We start from the raw sequence: 24887 nt of genomic DNA, 5'->3' as shown, positions 1-24887 counted from the left end.
TATATATAATCTACCTATAGCTTGGGCTTTTGGTGGATTTTTTTATGTTAACACAAGAAGATTTTTACCTAACAGAAGAAGAGATCAATGGCTAAAGATAACACTACTAGCATATCAATTAAGTTTATGTCCTTTAGTCTTATACTCTTCTCCAGTGTTAAACATTGTCAATGTCTCCTACTATAAAAGCACTTCAGAATCTGCCAGAGCTACACAAATAAATGTACTGTAATGTTTCCTCCTCACCTGCTACCTGTCTATTTTGCAACCAAAGACATAGACTAACTCAACCAAAGGAGAGAAATAACTTATTGGGGATAAACCATCCTGGAAATCCAGAGACGAGACAATGAAAGAAATCAAAGACATCAGAGGTTCACCCTAGCTATCCCTAATTGCATTCATCCAGATGCGGGGGGGGGGGCTTTTAAGCATATGCCAATTATACCAAAATGGAGAAAGTATTCCTTCATGACTTCCTGGGCATCCGTTGATTAACAGCTTTTAATTTGGTATGCCTACCAATGAATACATGTGTTGTTGCCCCGAGAGCACAAAGGGGGTGAAAAAAGGTTACCAAGTTGCAAGTGTTACATAGTTAGCAACTTTGGGGAAAAGTCTATTGAGTTTTGCCTTTTCCAAATACTCCTAACTGATCCAGATGAGGGCAAAACATGCATTGTAAACCTGGTTTCTCACATTTCCCTGATTACTCCCATGGCATGAGAAGACGGCTGGACACTGGCATACTGAGGTCACAAAGCATGTTTCCTAAAACCTTGCTTGCATTGTGAAGTTTTCTCTAAAAGACCTTGGAAAACTCCACTGCGCAAACACAAGAAGAACGGTGTTGCCATCCACAGTCCGCATTCCAGAGCTTTACTTTCTTTTTCTGTTTTAGATGAAGTTGTGCCTCCTTTATTTGTAATAAGTGGCCTTTTGTGATGTATTGTCAGATGATTCCCTCTGCAAGGAACCCATAGAGACCTTTCGATAAGCACCTTAAAAGTGTTTTTCTTTTATTTTACTAAATAAATCCAATTCAGCTAAGCACTCAAAACTAAAATCTCCAATTCACCTTTTAGCTCTTCATTGCCATCTTTCCAGTTCAACCGCATCTTTATTCCTTTAACTACATATTCCAAATGAGGCTTAACTAATGCTTTGTATAGCGACATAATCACATTCTCTGATTTTCCATTGATTCCCCTTTTTAATGAATGCTAGTAATTTATTTACATTGGCAGCTGCTACTTGACATTGGATACGGTTACTGAGTTTGGAGTAAACCAGTACCCCGAAATCCTTCTCAAGTGGTGATTTCTCCCAGTCTGACCCCAAATCATTGTTATAGGACAGGGCGCACGGTGCTATTTTACGCTCACACAATATTTGAAGAGATGCTGCGTTTTAAACTTGTACACAATTTGATAAGTTGCAATACATTTTTAATTATTATAAACTTTTCTTTCAGCGGTTGTCTAGGAATGATGGGAGTCTTTTCTGTGGGTCATCTGCTGCAAACCATTTGAAAAGATACATAGAGGAATTAATAGATGCATGATGTCCTTGATTTAAATACTTGTGTATTCAAGAACAAATAAGGCTATTTAAAAAACCCAGGCTGCAGCGGATGAAGTCTCAGTCTTTATGTCAGTTAAATGGTGAAATTAAATGGGTCAAGGAGCTCTTATTTTCTGTATCTTACTACATGTTTGTGTGTGCCAAATAAGCATGAAATAAATGTTGTTTTTCTGCTTGGCCAGTAATTGGGAGTCATAAATGAAAAGCCGTAGTAACGGTTATACATCAGGAGATAATTGTCAGCAAAACAGTGACTAGCGGCAGGAGATAAGTGCTTGTTTATTTTCCGAGCAGCTCACGCTCAAATGGACTTTGGTTTTTCTGTTCCTATATCTGGCAAGTACTATCACGGTTGCGTGTAACAAACTCCTATTCTTCACACTTTGCAAGCAATGCACCATATTTATCAAACGCCATTCCAAGGCCAAGTATTAAATGTGAAGCAATCACTACGGATTGCTCCATACTAAAAACTTTGCACAGATTTGCTCTGTTTTAGGTATAAAATATTCAACAGAGCACGATTTTAAGATTTCAAATGTAAATGGAAAATGATTTTAAATGGAAAAGAAAAGCGAGTTAAAAGAAGCAGAATGGAACATAGTGAGAAATGGAGTTAAAATAATGGATAGAGGAATAGTAACTATACTGGATCGGAGTTTAAGGATGTATGCAGGTATACAGTACTCTTGGTGGATTTATTTTAATCTTTGAATTTGATTATTCTATATATTTGTTTTTAAACTGGATTTAACTAACTTAAGATTTGAGTATTTATGGAGGAATGTGAGTATGCCCATAGGTAGTTTTTATAGGTATGGCCGTATATCCTCCACACCAATAAATCCATCCATGTTTTCCATGGTAGAACTACTGACCTTGTTTGCTAGCTTTAGCCACAAGTGGTAAGAAGTCTTTTGATGTGTAGAATCCCTGTTCTGTTGTAAGACCATCAAAAACAGCTTCAATCTTGGGCTCCGGAAGACCTATTAGAAAACAAAATGTATTAATATAAGTACAGTGTGTGTTTCCATCGGAAGGTTCCCATTATGTGATTTCAATAACATGTATGACCTTCAACTAAGGACTCATATAGTCACACAGTAAACCATCTTTATTGTGACAATATAAAACGTAGCCTCATCGGCAGACAGTATGAAATGTGGCATCATCTGTATTCATCAATTTGTGTAAAAGGGTTAGCAAGGCCATGCCTACTTTGAGATGACATTTACTCATCAAGAAAATAATTACGTTTTAGAGAGGATTGATTTGTGCATTCTATAACAGACACCCGACTCACACGTATTATAGGTCCTGAAACACACAGGTCATATCTGTATTTTGGATGCTGCAACTTAGGCAACGGTATGGTTACTTAAGCAACATGTTTATGTGATGCAGATGTCTGTTAATGTTATTATTGAAGCAATGGTATTGTCTATAACTAATTTGTGAATTTAGGTCTACACTTTTGAGACCTTGAGCTGTGGATATCATTCTGGGAAATACAATTAGAGACTCACCATGTGGGTTACTCTAGAATTGTAGGACTATTACAATGTAGAAAGAAAAACTCTTGCATATATTCTTGTAGTTTGAAAGGACGCCCTACAAAAACTATCATGGTGTCAGGAGACACTTAAACTACATACCTGTGTCCAATTTCAGACACTTGTGTAGGGGGTGTGGTAAGCATACTTAGGAACTTTACAGGTTTCGCCCCCGATAGGGAGAACTGACGCTTCTCTGGGTGAATCCCAAATCCTAAATGTCACAGCAGCGTGGTCCTTAAATGCCTCACTCCCCCATTTCCCCTTTAAATAGAGACATCAGCAGGAATGCTGACGGATGTCAGTAAGAATGCCCACCAACGTCAGCTGGACCACCTGCTGATACCAGCAGGTAGACCTAGCCGCATCCCACAAGGGGGGTAAGAGGTGGGAAGGGGTAGGGTTTGGCCTGAAAGTGGTAGCTATGCAACAGCGCTAACCTCCATTGGATTCTCACCTCCTTGGACTAGCAAGGGGAGATCAGAGCTGGCCAATGTTCCATACTGCCCACAAAACTGGGACAGTGAGACAGCTATCTGGGACAGTGTCTGCAGTTCAGCACTCTCCAGTGATAATTGGGAGTTTTGGGAGGTATTATACTCATTCTGCTGTTAACACTTAACTAATATCACCCCAAGGTATTTCAACAGCATCCTATGAGTGGTAAATTGTGCTCTTGACCATTTGATGTGAATATCTATCTATGTCTATCTATCTATAGAGACATTTTCTACCTAGTGATTTAATTATACTGTATTACATGAATATGACTATAACCCTAAGATTTAATAATAAATGTTAGATTTTGTAAGTGCTTCATAAAGTTTCTAGAAGACCTGGATACAATTAAATAAGTTGAGAACTTGATAGTTTGTAGGTTTTTAAAATCAGTAACATTTTGTATTTTTACTTGTATCAATGGGAATTGATCGGTTTGATTTACAACAAGTACTATATAAAATATCAATTTGACTTACAGAACAACAGGTGAGGAGGGCCATGCTCAAACGAGCTCACAATCTAGAGTTCAGCTTTATGAAATAAGTAAACGAGACAGATGATTCTGTGCTATTTAGACATATAATCAATTCATACCAATACTCCTCTGATACAACATATTGTCAGATAAACCAGGAATGTATGGGGCGCAGGAACATATATAGGGAGAAACTGTGTACTGTGTCTGCCGGCAGCCCTACGACGTGAGCCGGTTTATGATCGAATGCGACATCTGCAAGGACTGGTTCCACAGCAGATTTTCTCTGAAGAATATTAAAAGCCTTTTTACAGTCCATGTTGATGGGTTGGATTTGCCTCGTACACTTGTGAGTGCAATATATTACTTCACCACTTACACTGAAGTACGGTCTGCACTATATTCTGTTGTTTTTTATTTTTCTCCCTATATATGTTCCTGCGCCCCATACATTCCTGGTTTATCTGTATTCTTACACTTTGAGGAAAAAGTGTAGTTTGGGCAGCTGCGGTTCAAGAAGGGAAGTATTTTTTACAAGTTTTATTTCTTTTTTGCACCTTACCTAAGTGACACGTGATTTTAGTTTTTTCAGCTCACAACATATTGTCAGACAGAAACTTATTCACTCAATTTGAAGTTTTTGTAAAGGCATCGGAAAACAAGTTCACGCCATTACAAGCACATAACTTGGTATAAATGTTTTTTTACAGATAGGTCCATAGTACAAATCAAGTTGTTTGTTGTTTTAATAACATTGATTGTAAGCTTATTTGAGCAATGCCCTCCTTGCCATTTATTTCCATAAATCCAAATTATCATATAATGCGCTGTTTTTTTATGTCCTGATTACCTATTTTATGATACAGCTGAACACTATATGACTCAATAAATAAGTCCTTAGCCATTTGGTGGAAAAATAGGTGAGGCTTACAGCTTACACATCCTTGGTGGAAGCTGCACGCAGCAAAATGCGTCAGCCATCAGAGGGGCGGAGCCACGCACAAGGGAGTGTAGCCACACAAAAGGGGGCGGAGTCACACATGAACCTGGAAATTCCACTGAATAGAGCAGGACTCATGGAGATCGCGACTCTGGAACTCTGAACTTTTTTCACTGTATGGGACTCACTTTACACGCTGACTACCCCTGGGACATCTAAGGAGACTTAAGACAAGTATCCAGAATCCAGTAAACGGAACACTTGCTGTTTTTAAATTTTTATATTATTATTTGGCTCCCCCTGCTCTCTGTGCATCTCTCCTGCCTCCATCTGAGAATCTGTCTGACATCCACCAGACCTTAAGATTTTTCTGGAAAAACATATGCTGAGTGCTGATATCTTTGAGCCTGAATCATAGGGCTAATTAAAATGTGAGTGTTACTCCAAGAATGATACAATAGTGATACATCATGAATTTTACCAACGTGTCTTTACTATGCTGCTTTTTATTTTTTGTTGCATATGCATCTTTAGAGAGTGATCAATCCTGGCGATGTAGAGATCATTTGTTCTGACTGATGAATTTGTTTTTGCGCACCCTCACTGTTTTTTTTTCGTTATAGTTTTACTTTTAGTGGTGTATTTGAAGGGTACACTATTTTGGGGTTGCAGCAACATTATATAATAAGAGCGCCTATATTCACAATATATACACAGTTTCTGCTTACAGTTAATATCAATGTTAGTAACCTGGACCTGGACTGGCCATCTGGCACAGCGAGAAAATGCCTGGTGGGCTGCTGGCCAATGGCACCATACATATGCCCAGCTGCATGCTAAAAATGTAGAGTGTGGCCTTACAACTCTAACCGTCAGCCAAATCTACATCATCAGGCGGCTATTGGCCAGTCTGGCTCTTTTAATTCCCCGTCCCTTGGGGACATTTGTTCTATACAGTTATTACCTCTGCCCTGAAAACAAAGCTTTATGATTTTTTTCCCCAATCTATATGCTACCCTTGATTATTTGGTAATTAATAGTTACTTCATAATATGCATCTATAAATACGGAATGCAATCAATCAAAACAACTTCTGAGGTTTTTAATCTATGGTTTTAATCTATTTAATCACTTTAATTTCCCCTGTGATATCTCTCTAGCTGTCCTCTACTCTGAAACGATGTCAAAATGCATTCTGAAAATCAGAATGCTAGACTTTTTTTTATTAGGATTATTTTTCCAATAGTGTATATTCTGCTTAATTTGTCAGAATATTATTTTCTATTACCATGCCAATTTTCATCTGCGGCATTGTAAAACCAAGGGACCTCGCTGAATACTAGGTAGTTTCCCCCTGCAGCCCTGTAATCAATATAAATGAGCTGTACTATTTTTAGATAAGTGACCAAGCAGTTAGCGCAATGGATGTGCCCAGCACAATAACACATCAATACAGAAATACACCGTGCACGCTGGCTGTATGTATAAAAGGGGCTAGCTACTTTTTTTCCCCCATGAATAGCAGCAGGCATTAACATACAACACGCGGCTTTGTAAATTTTTAATAAACACTGGTTTCGTACTAAGCAATATTGATCTATGGTAGATGGAAGGTGAGAAAATCAGAATCACATAACGGAGGGAAAAAAAAAAGAACAGAAGATTTTGTACGTGAAATGAACACCATGGACAAAATCCTTATGTGCTTCTGGGTATCCAGTTATAGGTAGTGCGAAAATACACAAAAGGTTTTATAAATCTAAAATGCATGACAGAACAGAATACATGGAACCATATTCTTTTCGTAGAAAGCATCAAAAGATATGTTTAACATTTTATGAGAGGATTCTTTTAGAATCTTTTAGATATGCTTTTAGAATTTTTTTTTCAATTGTTTTGACCCATTATACAATTAGAAGTAGGTTTACTAAATATTTTCTTATTTTCTAACTATTGACCTATATCTGCCATTAAGTGCAGGATAATAATAATAATAATAATAATAATAATAATAATAATAATAATAATAATGTAGCAGGTTAACCTAGTGTCATCTGGCACTGATGTCTCTCACAATATGCCACTACCCCACAGCTCTAAAATCTAGCCAAGTTTCTAAATGATGATTTCACAATGGAGAATTATAAATGATAATTAATATCAATGGAGAATTATAATGAAAAAACAACATATAGATATGTGTATGCACACATCAAATAAAATGAACATTAACCCCTTCAGGACCGGGATTTTGATACTAACGTGTCGCTAAAGGACCAGAGCCGTTTTTGTGTTTTTGCCATGTCTTTCTTCAACTGTAATTTCTCTCTTATCAATTGATGCACCCACACAAATCATATATTGTTTTTTTCAGCACAAGTAGGGCTTTCATTTGAAACCATATTAAGCTGGGTAGTACATTGTTTTGTTTGAAATAAACTGGAAAAAGTGGGGAAAAAATGAAAAAAAAGCATTTTTTTACAGTTTTGTATACATACAAATTGTACACACATTGAACCAATGGGAAAAAATTATCCCAAATATATTCATTAAGTTGTCCTGATTTGGAAACCACCCAACATGGCCAGGATTTTTATCTATTTTGACCAGTATAGGGCAAATATTGCAAGGCATGCATTACGTTTTTGAAATGTAATTTTTTTCAAATTTGGCACGGTAGGCTAATAACTGCAATAGTTGTCACAGATACTGATTATCCCCCCAAAATTATATGTTTATGAACAGTAGATAAGTCAAGGTGTACAACTAGGGTCATTTTGACACTTTTCAAACAGGGATTTTATCGCCAATTGCTGCCAAATTTTGAGGTATTTTTATATTTTTTTGGTTTTTTTTGCATATGTTGCAATGTTGCTTTAGATTTTATATTATATTTTGTATAGAATATGTGCAACTGCAGAACAAAACACCAAATTGTGTTCACCAACATCCCCCAGTTCCAACAAGGCCTCACATGTATGGTTCATGCATTTTTTGAGGAAGCTATGAGGGCAAAACTGGAACATGCGCATTTTAGTTTTCAAATTTGGAATTTTCAGAAATTGGTTTGCTGAGCCCATATCCCATTTGGGACATTTTGGAAGCCCCCCACTGTAAATTTCCCCATAAAAGTATATATTTATGAACAGTAGACGAGTCAAGGTGTTCAACTAGGGTAGTTTTGACAGTTTTCAGCCAGCCATTTCTTCACTGATGTCTGCCAAACTTCACAGGGAAATTATTTTATTGCATTTTTAACGCATACATTTCAATGTTGCACTGAATTTCTTGCACAGCATAAGTGCAACAGTGGAAGAAAACACCACATTTTGTTCACCAACATCCCATGATTCCAACAAGGCCTCACATGCATGGTTCATGCATTTTTTGAGGAAGCTATGAGGGCAAAACTGGAACATGTGCATTTACATTTTTTTAAATATTTTTTTTTTTATCAGATTACTTGTAAGTGACAGGTTTAGGCCGCTGACATCAATCAGGGAGACCGATCAATAATCAGCGACTTAAAATGTCACCGACAAGTGATCAGGTAATAATTATGATTTTTTTATTAATTAATAATTTGTGTTTTTTCATAATTAACCTAGATGACCCCTCTCTCTTTGTAGAGCAGGGTCATCCATGGGCTGCCATAATGATCCGATCACTCCTATTGGCCAGGAGCGATCTGATCAGCCCAGCCCAGCATTTGACCTGGAAGCACCCTGGACTTTCAGGTCAGTGCTGTTATTTTTTTTAATTATTATTATTTTATTAATTATTTTTTTATTTATTTATTTTTAATTTTTTTTATTTTTCTTTATTATTATAATTTTTTAATTTTTTTTTTAACTCTTTCAATGCTGATGCTCCATTGAAGCACAGCATTGACTGATATTTAGTCCCCACAAGCTTGTGGGGACTAATATTAACCCCTGCAATGCTGCGATGGGGGGTCATACACAATCGCAGCATTGAAGGGGTTAATTGAGGAACAGGGGGGTAGGGGTTAACTGAGCAAGGGAGGGGGTGGGGGGGCTGGTCTCCACACTCATGTGGAGACCAAAGAACCCTGTCTCCCTGTCCCTGAAGCTGCCTCTGGCAGCTGGGACACAATCTCCAATAGACTGGAGATTGTAGGGGAGGAGTCTCTCTGATCAGTCCTACAGGACTGATCAGAGGACTTCTGGGGGGTCGTTTTTGCTGTTGCTGGTCTGCCTGGGCTTCCAGGCAGACCACCAGCAGCAGAGCCCCCTACAAAACGGCAATTAACCCCTTCAATGCCGCGATCGCGGCATTGAATGCCGCGATCGCGGCATTGAATGCCGCGATCGCGGCATTGAAGGGGTTAACGCTGCACTGACGCTCTCATGGAGCGATCAGGCAGCAGGGGGGTGTTGGATCAGGTCCCCACACTTGTGTGGGGACCCATTCAACACCCCCCCCCTTCCCTGAAGCTGCCTGTGGCAGCTGAAACCGCGATTGCAGATTTTTCTGCAATCGCTGTTTCTGCCTACAAAATCACTCCGTGGGAGTGATTGTAGGCTTGGGGGCGGGTTTAGACAGGCTGTGATGTCTGCCCAGGAGTCCTGGGCAGACCGCAGCAGCAGCGCCCCCACGATCACCGCGATTGTGGTGATGTGGGGGCGTTTTTTGGAGGAGACGTACCTGGTACGTCCCGGTCTACCGGTGACTGTTAACCAGGAAGTACCAGGTACGTCCCGGTACGGAAGGGGTTAAAGGGCTGGGTAATGTAGGGGTCATCTTGGAAAAAACAAGGTTCAGTGTAACGTTGTCAGGATCCCCAGCCAACAGCCTACAGTCACAGAAGGAGAGACAGTGCGCAGGTTGGAGCTTGGGTTCTCTTATATGGAATCAGTTTGTACGGGATCATGCATGGATGTATGTATGCACAATGTTTCAGTGTGAATGTGTGTGGTTGCACCTTTTATGTAACTGCATATCTGTGTATATTTGCATGTCCACTATATGACTGAAGGATGTGGACACCTGACCATCACACCTATATGAGCTGAGTTGGACATGCCATTCAAAAACCATGGACAGTAATATTAATCTTTTCTGGTGTTGATATATCATTAATAATATCTAATTAATATCTTCACTTGAGGCATTTTATTAAATGGCAGAAACATAATTACATATATTCTTTTACTTGGCTCGGGAAGTAAGTATTCAACAACACAAACACACACATATATATAAGTAGTTTTGAACTATAACTTTGTAAGCATTTTACTACACTGTTTGATCAATTTACTATACATTTTGATGTAAAATACATGACCAAAAGTATGTGGACACCTGGCCATCACACCTACATGAGCTTGTTGGATATCTCATTCCAATACCATGGGTATTAATGTGTTTTTATGCAGCTATAACAACCCCTATTAATGTTCACCTGGCATCCACCAAGCCCAGATTCGTCCATCAGACTTCTATATAGTGAAGCATGAGTCACTACTCCAGAAAATAGGTTTCTACTTCTCCAGAGTCCAGTGGCTGTTTGCTTTACACCAGTCCAGCCAACACTTGGCATTGTGCATAGTGATCTTCTACTTGTGTGCATTCGCCTGGCCCTTGAAACCCATTTCATGAAGATCCTGACCCACAGTGCTTGTGCTGATATTGCTTCCAGAGGCAGTCTGGAACTCTGTAGTGAGCAATGGTATAGCCACTTTGTGGCTGAGCTACTTCTAGTCATTTTCACTTCACAATCCGCTTACAGAGGATCAGGGAAGATCTAGCAAGGCAGAAATTTTACTAACTGACTTGAGACAAAGGTAGCATCCTATGACAATGTTTAATGTCACTGAGGTCTTCGGTACGACCTGAATGCGATGGCTGCATATGTGCTTGATTTTATATACCTGTTAGCAAAGGGTGGGGCTAAAACAGCCAAACTCATTAGAAGGGGTGTCCACATATATTTTTTTTATATTCTACCATCACATATTTTGCAAAGCATAACTTCAATATGTTTTAGGTATCCACTTGCTTAAGTTACAACAAAAAGAAACTACCGTGTTTCCCCGATAGTAAGACACCCCCGATTGTAAGACGTATCGGGAGTTTCAGAGGGGTCGGCTAATATAAGCCGTACCCCGAAAGTAAGACATATGTCTTACTTTCGGGGAAACACGGGGGATTTGCCTACGGCCTACGGCCGCATTAACGCAGGGCATAAGGGGCGCCTGCCCCTTAGGCCCGCCGCACCTGCGACCGGGTCCGCCACTCTAAGGGGCCGGGAAGTCCCCACCAAGGCCGGCCTTACGTGTCTGCGGCCGCACAGGATTTAAATTAAAACATCGGGGTTTTTTTTTAACTTTATTTAACATCCTCCATGTTAAATAAAGTTAAAAAAAACTTTATTTAACATGGAGGATGTTAAATAAAGTTTTTTTAACTTTATTTAACATGGAGGATGTTAAATAAAGTTGAAAAAAAACCCCGATGTTTTTATTTAAACCCTGTGCGGCCGCAGACCCCTAAGGCCGGCCCCTTAGAGCAGGGCCGACCTTTGGGGTGTGCGACCGCACAGGGCGCCACACTCCAGGGGGTGCCAACCTGCGGCACCCGGCACCCCTCCAGAGACGGACAGTAATGTCCGCCGCTGGAGGAGCAGGCTCGCAAGGGAGCGGTATCGGAGGTCTTTAACAGACCTCCGGCTCCCTTGAGTGATTTTAAGCCGGGTTCAACCCGGCTTAAGATCACTCAAGGGAGCCGGAGGTCTGTTAATGACCTCCGATACCGCTCCCTTGTGATCCCCGCGGCAACAGCTGTTGTGCGCCGGGGTTTCTCGTCAGATCCCGGCGCACAACACTGAAGCCGCGCCCACCGCTGTCCGTGCCCTCTGACCCGGAAGGAGAAAAGAACTGAAGAAGAGGAGCGAAGAGGAGGAAAAGAAGCTGAAAGAAGAAAGGAAAGGTAGGAAAGCATTAAGTGAGAGTGGATTGGTGTATATGTGTGTGGATTAGTGTATATGTGTGTGGATTTGTGTATACGTGTGGATTGGTGTATATGTTAATTTTATGGTTAAAAAAAAAATTGGACAATTTTTTCCCAATATAAGACATACCCCGAAAGTAAGACATAGTGGGGCTTTTAGGGATAAAAAGAAAGTAAGACACTGTCTTACTTTCGGGGAAACACGGTACTAAAGCACTTGGCACTTACTGCTAGAAGACTAAGAAAAGAAATAAACAAAAATGCATGCCTTGATCTAGATCTATTACAGTTACTTTCATCATTGTTACAGTGATTGGATGCAGTTTAGGATTCAGAAACTTTGTAACTATGCATACCGTTATGCAGCTGTGATTAAATTACAAACAAAAATAACATTAAGAACAGCAAGCTTTATTGTAACATAAATGATACTTATGAAGAGAAGGAAAATAAATAGAGGCTAGACACCTGCTGTAGAGATCAGGGAGTAATCACAGCAGCCCGTAATAAGTAGTTGCAGTTAACGGAGAGGGTGGGGAAACCAAAAGCAGAAACAAAAATTGAGATATTAAAAGTGATAATTAAAACACTATTTTGCATGGATATACAGAAGAGAAAACTAAACACCTTACATAATGAATTCTGCTGTACAGCACATCACAGCAGGGAGTTAAATTAAACCTGCCATGATGAAAAAAAGGCAGCCCTGCTAGAGGAAAAACTGTATATTTCACATTTAAAGACTCTACTAGTGTTTGTTATTTCCTATGCGGTTGAAAAATGTCTTTTATTCCCTGCAACCAGCTAGAAATGTACAATTGCTTATTAGCCTGCACTATACTATACTATACTATATTCATCAGTGAAGGAATGGGACCCAAAATCAGATGACTTGGCATTGCTTTTGATTGATCATTAACATGGTATGGTCTGTTGTGGCTTGGTGCTAAAGGTGGATCTGTCTCATTTCCCAAATCTATACACACTAAACCTATGTAATGATTTCAACAATCTGAAATTAGCAATATATATATATATATATATATATATATATATATATATATATATATATATATAATCACAAATAGCGGCACCTGGGGATGAGTCCATCCAGTAAAAACACACTGGAGCCCAATATGAATTTAACATTAAAACAGGACTGGAGTGGTCCTTGAAGTTAGAAAAAACATCCATTGTATCTAAAAAGCCACAGCAGTTATAAAAACTCGGTCATTAGCATGGTATACTTCCTAAATATGCATTGGTAACTACAAATATGTTGTAAGCATTTATAACAATCCTTCGTGGCAAATACCAACCTGAATTGCTATTTAAAAAACATAGGTTCCTGCAAGCGGATTAACAAGGAAAAGAAGATTCACATCTTCAAATTTATCTCCCAACTCCAAATACTAAAATAATGAATCATTTTTATCAGAGGAACAAAAGTGTGCCTAAAAGATTGCTGTGCAATTATGCACATATATCATCCCACCTACTCTGCGCTTCAGATCATTCCAGGTAAACCATCATTACACATTAACAATGATGCCAAGCTTAAAAAAAAAAATAAAGCACTATTCATGTGTCTATAACTGCATATACTTAACTAAAATAGTAAAAAGTAATTAGTGTCTTTTTTTTATTATTGCAATGCCTGTCATCTGACCTATTACTTAAAACATATCACATCCACCTTTATTGTTTCTGCCTGAAAGACTCGGCTTGCTAAGAGCATCAGAAATGCTCAGGTAGTCTTCGGTAGATTAATTTCCACCAACATCTGAAACTGCATAATCTCAATAGCGCCATGTACATCACACCAATGGTAGTATGTACACAATTATTGCTACACAATATATTAACACTTGCAGTTATGTTCTAACACAAAATTATTAAGCAAATGCTTAATGTATGAACACTTAGCATTACTAAATACAGGGCCGGCCCTACAATGGAGCCGACTGGGGCAATTGCCCCAGGCGGCACTTTAGAAGGGGCGGCACTTTGCCGCCCCAAGCGGTTAATTTGGTTGTTTGTTTTGAAGCGGAGGAGAGAGAGAGAGAGGCGCCGAGTGGTTTTCGCTTACCCGTTCGGCGCCCCTCTCTCTCTCCTCTGCGGTGAGTCTCCCTGTTCAGTCTCGGTGCCGGCTTGTAATGATGAGTGCCGGAAGTGGCGTCAATTTCCGGCGCTCAGCATTACAAACCGGCACCGTGGCAGAGCAGGGAGACTCGCCGGCAGGACTCTTTAAAGGTAAGTACCGGGGGGGTGGGGCGGCATTTTAAACTTCGCCCCAGGCGGCGTTAAGTCTTCGGCCGGCCCTGACTAAATACATGCATTAATCCTACCCAAATAATGTATTTTCTGTCACTTGAACAGCAACGGAACAGTACTACAGTAACTCTCCTTACCACTCATTATATCTGTATGTCCACCCAAGGAGCTTCTTTCTTATTGTACCCCAATTAACTTTAAAAACATAAAAATGTGCAATAAATGTTCAGGTGGGATATGAAACACAATCAAGGGGAATTAATATGATAAAGGAAGAGACTTTGTCTAAAGGAGAAATACTACAACAACAAGAGGACATAGTCTTCAGCTAAAGTGGCAAAGGTTTAAAAGTAACATCAGGAAATAATATTTTAGGGTAGTGGGTGCATAGAATAGCCTTTCAACAGAGGTCATAGATGTTAATAAAGCGAAGGGGCTTAAGCCAGCATGAAATAGGCATAAGGCTAAGATATATATATAGGATAACGCCAGGGACTTATATCTTGGTTGAACACTTACTTTAAACCTTTTTAAGCAGTGTATGACTAATAGTACACAACAGGCTTCTGAATGCTTAACGAGCTCAACTACAAGGCTACATCTTCCCATCTTATGTTGTCCTGGTCTTTGCGATCAATTTTCATAATTTCACAATAAATGTAAGACACTATAGTTCTGCTCTGTTTCAAAATGTGTGTCAAAATGATAGTATAGATTTATGTCTGAATAGGAAATTAAAGTTTTAATTCAGCTAGCACACCTTGGAAACAATTCACAGAAGAAGTGATTCATTCTTTACATTCACACATTGTATTTATCTTGCCGAGTATCTGAAGATATAATTCTGAATCTCAACTAATAAAAAGTCTTCTGATACTGTCAATCTATGGTAGAAATATTTTACTCTGTCATCTCTCAACATCACCATCCAACATGACTGAGATAAACTCCTCTAAACATTCATTACAGTGAGAACAGAGAACAGTCAGTTCGTATATGGTATAATAACATGTCGTCACCAATCTGGTAAATATATAAATGGTTAATTGATTTGTATATTTTACATATCTGTTTTTTGGTGTTTATGGTGAACATAACTATAGTCTTGACACTTTGTGAAAGCTGTAGATTGGTCAGATACACTGATCACAGATAAAACTGCCCCATGCAGTAGGCAGCTCAATATGAGTTGGAGTTGTGTATTGCTGTGCACTCCCTATCCAGCTGCACCAACTCCATATGCCCTTCATTTACTCATTTTCAATACCCTGCCTATATTATGCCCATCTGATATGATTAGGTAAATTTAATTGTCTGGTTATTTGGCAAACTGAAACAACATATTCAAAACTGTTATCCGTACCATTTTTAAGGTTGTTTCTAAAACACTATTGTATTTTCAATTACTACTATGAAACATTTGTATCTGCAAATAAGAGTAACCTCTAGGTGCAGTCCAAAGTTCCTCAAAACTGGCCAATCCGAGTTAGACCCGCCCACTGCTGGCAGATGCAGGAATGTGGTGAGATTCTGGGGGGGGGTGACAGGATAAGAGAGCTATGGAAGAAGTGAGTATGTACAGTATGTATGTAAGTGTGTATTTGCATGTGTTAGCATGAATGAGTATGTGTAAGTTTGTCTTAGATTGAGTATGTGTCAGCATGAGTATGTGTGTTAGTATGAGTATGTCAGTGTGTGTTAGTGTGAGGGTGTTATCATAAGTACATAACTTTGAGAATGTGTGCGGATGTTAGTTATAGTGGGAGGACAAGGGGCAAATAAGGCCAGCCCTCCCCTGGTAATGTCTGTTTTTTATAATATATTAACTCTCATTATTTCCATCATTGTAATGTGTAAATAATACTAACATTAAGGGTTAACAATCCTCACTCAAATTCCCTTGTGTAAGTTTAGGGAAACAATACCAATAGTTGTTTATTTTGAAGGGTTATTTGTTAAAAAAATAAAATAAAAACAGAATATATTTTCAACAAGCAGACAGGCAAAATAAGCTGCAGCAGTGGCTAGTTAGTCAAATTCAACTCTCTCCTTCATTCTGTATGAACCAGTGTCTGAAAGAAATATATTCACACTGTAGAATTGGACGTTTGAAACAATTGTGTTTGGATTGAGCTTTCCAGAATGGATGCCTAATATTTCTCTGAAAGCATTTCACATTTCTAAATTGGGACACACTCCAAGCGGAGAATAGAGTGACTTAGTTTTGTGGAGTTCTCATGTTTATATTAATAGACAATTTTAAATAACTTCTCCTTCATTGTCTATTTATAGGAGATTGAAGCCCAAGCTCAGAAGCCTCAAAATAATTTAACATACACTGTTTTTTTTTTTGGTTTTCTAAAATGACAATAATACATCTTATTGTGATGATAGTGTGGTTAATTTTTCCACACCAGGATATCTTGGTTTTTAGAACACACACATATATATATATATATATATATATATATATATATATATATTTAGCATGGCCTTTGGGTACAGGTGCTATGTATATCATACATATGGGACCCTGGGAATAAATATTTATGTCTATATTTTAAACATATTTATAAAGCAGAAGCTCTGTCTACCCTATAGCCCCTTTAATAAGTAAGCATTGTGTATGTTATTTGCAGACACTGGTAAATCTGTAAACCTCAACTGTGTATGATACCTTCAAATGAAGCATACATCGGCATATAATTGAAAGTTTGATTCATGCTATGTTGGCAGACACATATCACCTTTATGATGACAAATGGACTATTAACAATTTAAAACTTGACATTTGTCATCATTTTGGCCCATTTTCATCGCTCTCTAACGTAAAACAGCTATTATAAGAAGCACAAGGAGCCAGCAAGGGAAGGTCAGGCAAGATACAGCATGCCAGGTAATGTATTTATTGGAAAAAAGATTTTCACATGAAAATATATAATAAACAGCACAAAACGGTTTTACAGGCTACACTAAATAAAATAAATCTGTAGAGGTCTAAAATGATGCTCAAGACAAGAAGCAAAACATTCTTCAACAGAGCAAAAAAGCACATAGATGAAAGCAATGATATAGATGGTGCTGTTATATTGTGTGTCACATAAAGTTGTAGAACGGGGTGGCAGCCAGCAACAGTGACCAAAACACATCAACTAAAAGACTTAACATTTACATCACTGCAAAATAAATAATTAAATGGCAATGAATTGTTTTACTGGATATGTGGATGTAATTATGCTGAGGACATTGTGGGGACTCAGTCTCTACCACCACTTACATAAAAATTTTCAACTATTTTAAAAACGGGGAATAGGACAACAGACGTGTAAATTTTTAATTTGAGAATTCAATTTGTTGTCTGGTGCCCACATTTACTCTCACACTGTTATTCTGTTATTTTGTTATTCTGTTATTTTGTTATTATTTTGTTTACTCTATCACGCTCGCTAAATATTTTCCCCTAGCTTCTCTGCCGACCACTTCCGCTGACCACTTCTGCATCTTATGTTTCTTCTATCGTCAGCCTTCTTTCCTCTCTTCTATCTTCAGTCTTCAATCTTATATCTGGTATTTTCTTTCTTTGTCTGCATCTCTGAGGACATAACCAGACAACTTCCATGAAAATGGCGGCACTGGGGTGGCATCCTCTCCCCCGCTTGGAGGATCGAGGAAGAGTACTTCACTGAAAGCGCCAACTGAGGCATTATGGTGGCGCTTGTGATGACGTCCTCTCCCACTCCTCCAATGGGGGAGAAGATGGCACTGCAATCAGTACAATGTTGCGATCAGTTGCCACTTTTGGTGATGTCTTCTTGAGCATCAGGGAGGATGTCACATTGGTGACGCCGTTTTGGCGGAAGTTGCCAGGTTATGTCCGCGGAGATGCAGATGAAGAAAGAAGATACCAGGTTATGGATTAAAGATAGAGGAGAGAAGAAAAGGGGAAGATAGAAGGTGAAAAAGAACAATATGCAGAAGATGATGTTAAAGCATTATAAGTACCTTGTGTCATTTTGCTGTGCTCAATCTTGCCATGTGAATGACCTTTGACATTAAACTGTCTTCAGCAACCTCTCTTTGTTAGTGAGTTTGGCTGTTCCACAAATGTATTCCTCCTACACAGCTGTTTGTTTCAGTTATAGTGTTTCAACCTGCATATTATATTGATGATTATTTGAACCAGCTTGGTATCATTTTGAATCATACACCTAACTATATGCCAACAATGATGTGCCTACGATGACTTGCAAGTTCACCTAGAAGAATTCATCCTGTTTGAAGGCAAGGGGTGGTCACATTAAATATTGATTTGATTTAGATTTTTCTTCTGTTCACTCCCTATAAAATTTGAGTGATACAAAAAAAAACTATTAACATGTCTATTTGTGAAACCATTCTTACATTAAAGCATTTTTTCTACCTACCTAAACCTTTTGCACAGAAGTGTATCCTGAGATATAAGGCACAGTTTTGAGTGCTTGCATGGTTAGAAACAAGAGTAGCATCAGTAGTTAACATCCTATCCTGCTGCCAGATATTAAATATTGCAGCTTATTTATTCTTAGCTTCCACAGTATGTGTGAACACATTGAAAGACAACAAAAAATGGTTATTAAATTGCTTAATGTAGCTTTATTTTGGATCATGTTTTTGGCAATTATATATCACGGGGGCTTCAGATAGTATAACGGAAAATGTTAAGATTTAATATCAAACACAATGAGCAAAAAGTCAAAGTAAAAGAGAAAACTCCAAAAAAAAAATATCCAGAGAATAAACTTTTTTGGGGGAATTAAAGAGATTTCTGTCATTTAATTATAGGATCTGCCGCGGGTGCTAAATACTCTAGGTAGGCCCCTGATGATTTGTTAAGGTCTATTGGTACAGAGACCTCTTTAGCATTGTCTTAAAAAGCAGCTCATTGTGCGGTGACCTGTCCATATTCAAGGCCAGTTGGTACTGTGGTGCTCTATTCCTCGATGAAAAACGATAGGATTACTGCCAAGAGCTTCTGGTCATACCTTAGGACAAGTGCTCACAGAAAAACTCTGTGTGAACCTGCGGGAATTCCACCAGAGCTGGCAGATGATGTTAGAAGTAGCTGGTTATGTCAATGTGATAAAATAAAGCTGTGGCCAATGCTCTTATCCATAACCTGGAGGTGACTTACAGCTTTGTAGATAAATACATTGTATTGGAACAATGTATAACAAAATCCAGTTCTCACCAAACAATGTAAGACAAAATCTAGTGCTATAATATAATGCTATACACAACACTATATTTAAATATTTAGTTGGCCAAAACTAAGGGAGGACTAAGTGAAGGTAAAGTCAATTAATGGAAAGAATTGCTCAAAACAGCTGACGGCAAATAGTGTGTGTGGGGTGGCTAAGGGTATGTTGCCTGATCACTATATATTTTTTTCTAAGTTGATAGTTGATAGCATAGAGCAGAAAAAATTATACCTTTCATCCACCCATCAAATCTTCAGTTCACTAGATCTAGATTGTAAGGTCGTTTGTGCTGGGTTCTCCCTAACTTTTGTTCTGTTAATGTTGCACTTAGTTACCTATTATACAGCAATGTGGAATATGATGGCAACTACAGTGAGTGCTGAAACATCTTGTGCTATGATAAAGCATGATAATATATCACTAATTAGAGGAGTGGGAGCTGCATGTTTTTGTGTGCTATTCACTACATCCTTATACTTCATGTTCAAAATTCTCTCTCTGTTGATTCTCAGTCCACGGTTCCCAAGACCTGTCAAGGTGGTACCCAGTGGGAAAAAGAGGATATGTACCTTTCGAAAAAATGCTTATTGACCGATTTACTGTTTTTACTTTACAACACCTGGCATTTTATTTGTTTAGAATCACTTAGACCTGCCTTATGTTAGGAAGAGTACGTTATTAAATAGTGAAGACTATCTGAAATCTCTTCACGACTGACACTAACAGATAAAATATTGACACTTGGGAATGGATGGGGCAATAAACTCTGGTTGATTCATCTGAGATCCACCAAGGACATCTTTGAAAATTTCTCCTGTTACTGTGTATAAAAGATATGTTTGTATGGACTTCTAAACCACATGGTATGGGAGACCAATAACTGCTTCATCACTTCAAAGAGGTCGTATAACTACCAAGTGCACATGTTGTTATGAGAAAACTGGATAGATGAGAGGAATTCTGGTTAGCAGTCAATTCATATTTTGTCAAAGGCAAATCAACTCGTATGTTATAAAAATGTAAAGACACAGCACAGAAAGGGGTAAGGAAGGAGATCTATGTCTTTCAATACTGGCTTCTACTATAGAATGATCAACATAAAATAGAGAGCTATTAGCATGAGTATAGCAGTGGAAGAGGGGAATCACATGCAATGATCTGCACAGAGCAGAGGGTAGAAGCCCAATGGCAGAATGTAAGAATGTAGCAGTAAACTTTTAATTGTCCCAGGAACAACCCAGAAGAGATGCATTATCTTCATCAGGGGTTCTCAAACTGCGGCCCTCCAGCTGCTGCAGGACTACATCTCCCATAATGCTCCTTCAGCTAAGGGGCTGGCTGAGGCGTATGGGAGATGTAGTCCTGCAGCAGCTGGAGGGCCGCAGTTTGAGAACCCCTGATCTTCATCCTCAAAATAAATTAACCTGTACTTGAGTACTTCATTTTAATTATAAAAGTATTTAGCCTATTCTAGCCTCTACCTATCATATACATTATTATTCAAACTATCATATAAACTAATACAAATGTTTAATATTGAAACAGACTGAGCAAATCTGCTTTCTTGATTCTCTTCCCAAAGTCATGTTGAAAATAATACCGTAAACTGTTTTTTTTTTTTTTTTAAAGATTTGCTATGGAGATGTATCTATTTACTTATTGCAAAAAGGTACTCATTTTGCTCTACTGCACTTTAAATGTGGTAGTACGAGAACCCAGCCATATATCCATGTAACTATTTGAGAGTAAAAATAACTAAGAGAAGAGCGAATGAAATGAAAAGAGCTGGCAATGCATTTCCCCCAAGCATATCAAGCAGGTTTTCATAAGGAAGCAGTGGTCATCAATCACTACCTTATTACCAAGCTGTCATCTGGGCTTAGGCTAAATGTATTCTGGCTTGCTGCCATACTAAATGTTCAATGAAACATCCTTTAGGCTCTCTACAAGATCAGCTGAAGTCTCACATGCTATACATCAAAGAGGAACATTAGTGTTATCATAGCCTTAATAAATAGTGCCATCCGGGCAATGTAATCCTGCGCTGTTGAGCTGTCGACTATTCCCAACAATATTCTGCTAAAGTAAACACTTACTGTACTGTATGAGTTGATTTAAAATCGTTTTTGTTAGCATTGCAAAAGCAAGCTACAGTCCAAATAGCAGCATAATGGTGTTTCTGTGAAATGAGCACATTTGATTAAAAATGTACATGAGTATTACCATGTATTGAACCAGCAGTACAGAACTACAGCATTCAGCAACTTCAAAATGCAAGATCTTAATGGAATCCTTAAATTATAAGACAAGAGGGCCATGTAGTAGTAGATCTATGAACAGAAGACCATGTAGTAGTGGTGTAGATGTGGGGAAATGATACGCTTAAATTATATTTCTTGTTAGTTTTTGCATATGTTTGCTGTGTGACAGGTTTATATATATATAGAGAGAGAGTATATCACCATCCGCTTGATTATAGGATGATAGGACTTGATGTCTCCTCAGAGACCTGGCTGCACATATATGGAATGATGGAAAAGGTATATAGCACATCACTGTATGATATTAAAAATATTGTATGATATTAAAAATATTAAAAATATTTCCAATACATGCACATGTTAAAAATGAATTGAGAACCAACTCAAGTGCAAGGCATGTTCAACAATTACGAATACACTGCCACTTATGGAGTAGGAGCAAAAGCTTTTACACAGAAAAATCTTCCCCTCGGTCGGTAAACAGAAGCTGAGAAAGCAGCAGCAGCCAATAGACAAAGATGTAATTTATAACTCCAGGCCGCGGACTATTTACTGGAATCTCGCACAAGGTAAATTAAAGATAATTTAAAAAAAAAAACAATGCCCTATGCATTTCATCGACTTCCGACTACTGACCTCCTCAGGGGCTTGCATAGGTGACACAACAGAAAACCTAAAACATAAAAACAAGACACAGCATACTGTATATACCTAAACCTCTCCCCGACTGTTCAATCCAAATCGAGTCCTCCTAACTGAAAAACGGTGTAATAATCCAACTTGATTATATCTTCTTTGCAATTGATGCTGCACATACAAGATCTCATCTCATGGGATTTCATCCAATTAGATGATCAATTCAACTAATACACTGGCTGTGTATCTCACATGAACAGTTCCACCAAACAATTTGCCATACTTCGCCAAATCTCTGTTTTAACTACTGGGAAGAGGGGAACGTCGAGAGCAGCAATGGAGCAATCACCACATTCAATCATCAAAATGATCAAAACTTTATAACAGACATGCAAATGGACCAAATACGATTTATAAACATTTTTCGGTTCATTTTTGGCCCATTCCTATTTGGCAGAAGATAGAAGATGATTAAGAAGATGCAGAAGATGATGCGGAAGCAGCTTTTAGTGACATCTTCTCCCTCGATACAAGGATTGGGTGCGAGTGTGTGCCTGCAAGCTCCGACATTTTTCCAAAAGATACCCCCTTTGAACCTTTTTTAAAAATGGTGGAGCTTCAGGTGACATCCTCTCCCCCCTCTGCCAGTGCATAAGCAAACACAGCTTGATTTTTACCAACTAAAAGCTAGTTGTAGTTGTAGGGTCTGCCTTAGTTGTGGTAGCGTCAAATATTTTCAGATGGACTAGTCAGATCGAATATAGTTTTGAATTTAGTCATTCTGAAAGAATTAACAAAGAACAGACAAAATGCACTAAACATTAGCTTTAATAGAAGAGAAATAAGCATGAATGTTCAAGGTGACCTTTTTATTAGATTAATTTTAGTACATTGAAGGCTAACTTTATTGCTGTTGATTTTACCGGATTGACAAGGCTATATAAGTCTTCTATTTATGGAACGTTAAAATGCATTACCAGATCTAAAATCTTTTGCTAGAAGTAGAAGGCTGAAACGTAAGAGAAGTTGCTAGGGCTACGAGTTCTACCTAACACCCTAAATGTGTTCCTCACAGCTAATGGAACATGCAATGTGTGAAGCCTTAATAGGTAAAGGGTCAAAGATCACTACTGCAGCAAAACATTTTCCAGTTCTTCCAGAAAGTATGCAACTCCTACAACTGAATGAATCTATTTGTATCTTTGGTGTTTGAAAGCACAATGCTTTACTAATTCGGCACTAGAGTGGATTGGAAAATTCATCAATCATCAAATAAGATGAGCAAGTGTTGAGCCATAACGCTACATACTTGTCAAAAAGAGAGTGTTTTCAAATTATCGCATTAAACAAGAGTCATGACCCAAAATACTTAAAGCGAGTTTGCAAAAAGTCTCAAAGAATGCATTCACCATCATATGGATGACTGAAACACAATTTGGTATAGAAAGTGCAAAACCACCATACCAACCCAAAGAATGTGTCAATTGCACAAAAATGACTTTTCATACACTTTTCATCCCCAATAAAGTTGGCATTGATCCTTGGACTTGTTGTAGATTGAGAAACTAGTAAAGTCAAGAGACAAAGCAATGACAGTAATAAATGGCCTAGTTGTGCCTGAACCATATATGTTTAACTCTTGCAAATATGGATTTCCTAGTTTTTAGCCTTGCCATTGTATTGACTCCCCTGTGTGTTGGTGGCTTTATTTTTTTTATTTTTTTTGGAACAATGAATACCGATTCATCCAATTTGTGGTTTATGTAGCACCTGTAAAGACTGATATGTCTGGATTGTAGGTACAGGTTGATATTTTACGTACAGTATGTGAATATGTCACCTACTGGAAGCAAGGGTCACTTCTTGGATGTAACACAAAATGTAAATACAATAAATAAATACAATAAATAAATACAACGTATAGAAGATAAATATAGGAGATACACTTGCATAAATAAATATCTCACACTGGGTATTGTTAACATAGTTTACCCATGGTCTGTAAAGAATAAGTTTCTTCCAAGGTCAGACTTGTTGTAAAACAGAGCCTAGGAATAAAATATCCTAAAATATTTTATCACGCAGTGTGCTACTAAAACTGGAATTGCCATTTTTTGTCCCACAGTAATTTATTCATCTAAATTCACATCTTTTTTCAACATACATATGCATACATATTTTTTTGACCACCAGGCTATTTTCTGAACATTTAAGGAAGGTTACAGCACATTAAGTTGAACCTTCATTTCTGTCTTAGATGATAGATGTAAGAATTCCAACTGAGTTTATTTTATGTAACAGTTATATGATTTATATTCAGAAGCACATTAAAAATCTCTATGACAAAGTATACTTGAATAAAAAAAAAAACCCTGGATTGCAAAACCTCCTTTGCAAGTAATGTGCTTTCATTTTTCACGTGTTGCATCTCATTTATTTTATTCAGCCACACAT

General features: G+C 38.1%; 1 protein-coding gene across 1 annotated transcript in view; it reads right to left on the bottom strand.

Annotated features, from left to right (window-relative positions):
• DPYD (dihydropyrimidine dehydrogenase) overlaps window positions 1-24887 on the bottom strand; it is a 325720-nt gene that overhangs the window by 156801 nt on the left and 144032 nt on the right. The window contains exon 9 of the mRNA XM_053470008.1: window positions 2463-2570. Within this exon, the coding sequence (XP_053325983.1) occupies window positions 2463-2570 (108 nt within the window). The remainder of the gene's footprint in view (window positions 1-2462; window positions 2571-24887) is intronic.

This window comes from Spea bombifrons, chromosome 6 (assembly GCF_027358695.1).
Source record: "Spea bombifrons isolate aSpeBom1 chromosome 6, aSpeBom1.2.pri, whole genome shotgun sequence".
Lineage (NCBI taxonomy): Eukaryota > Metazoa > Chordata > Amphibia > Anura > Pelobatidae > Spea > Spea bombifrons.
The sequence above is the reverse complement of the archived record's forward strand: the minus strand, read 5'-3'. Positions and strand labels throughout refer to the sequence as shown.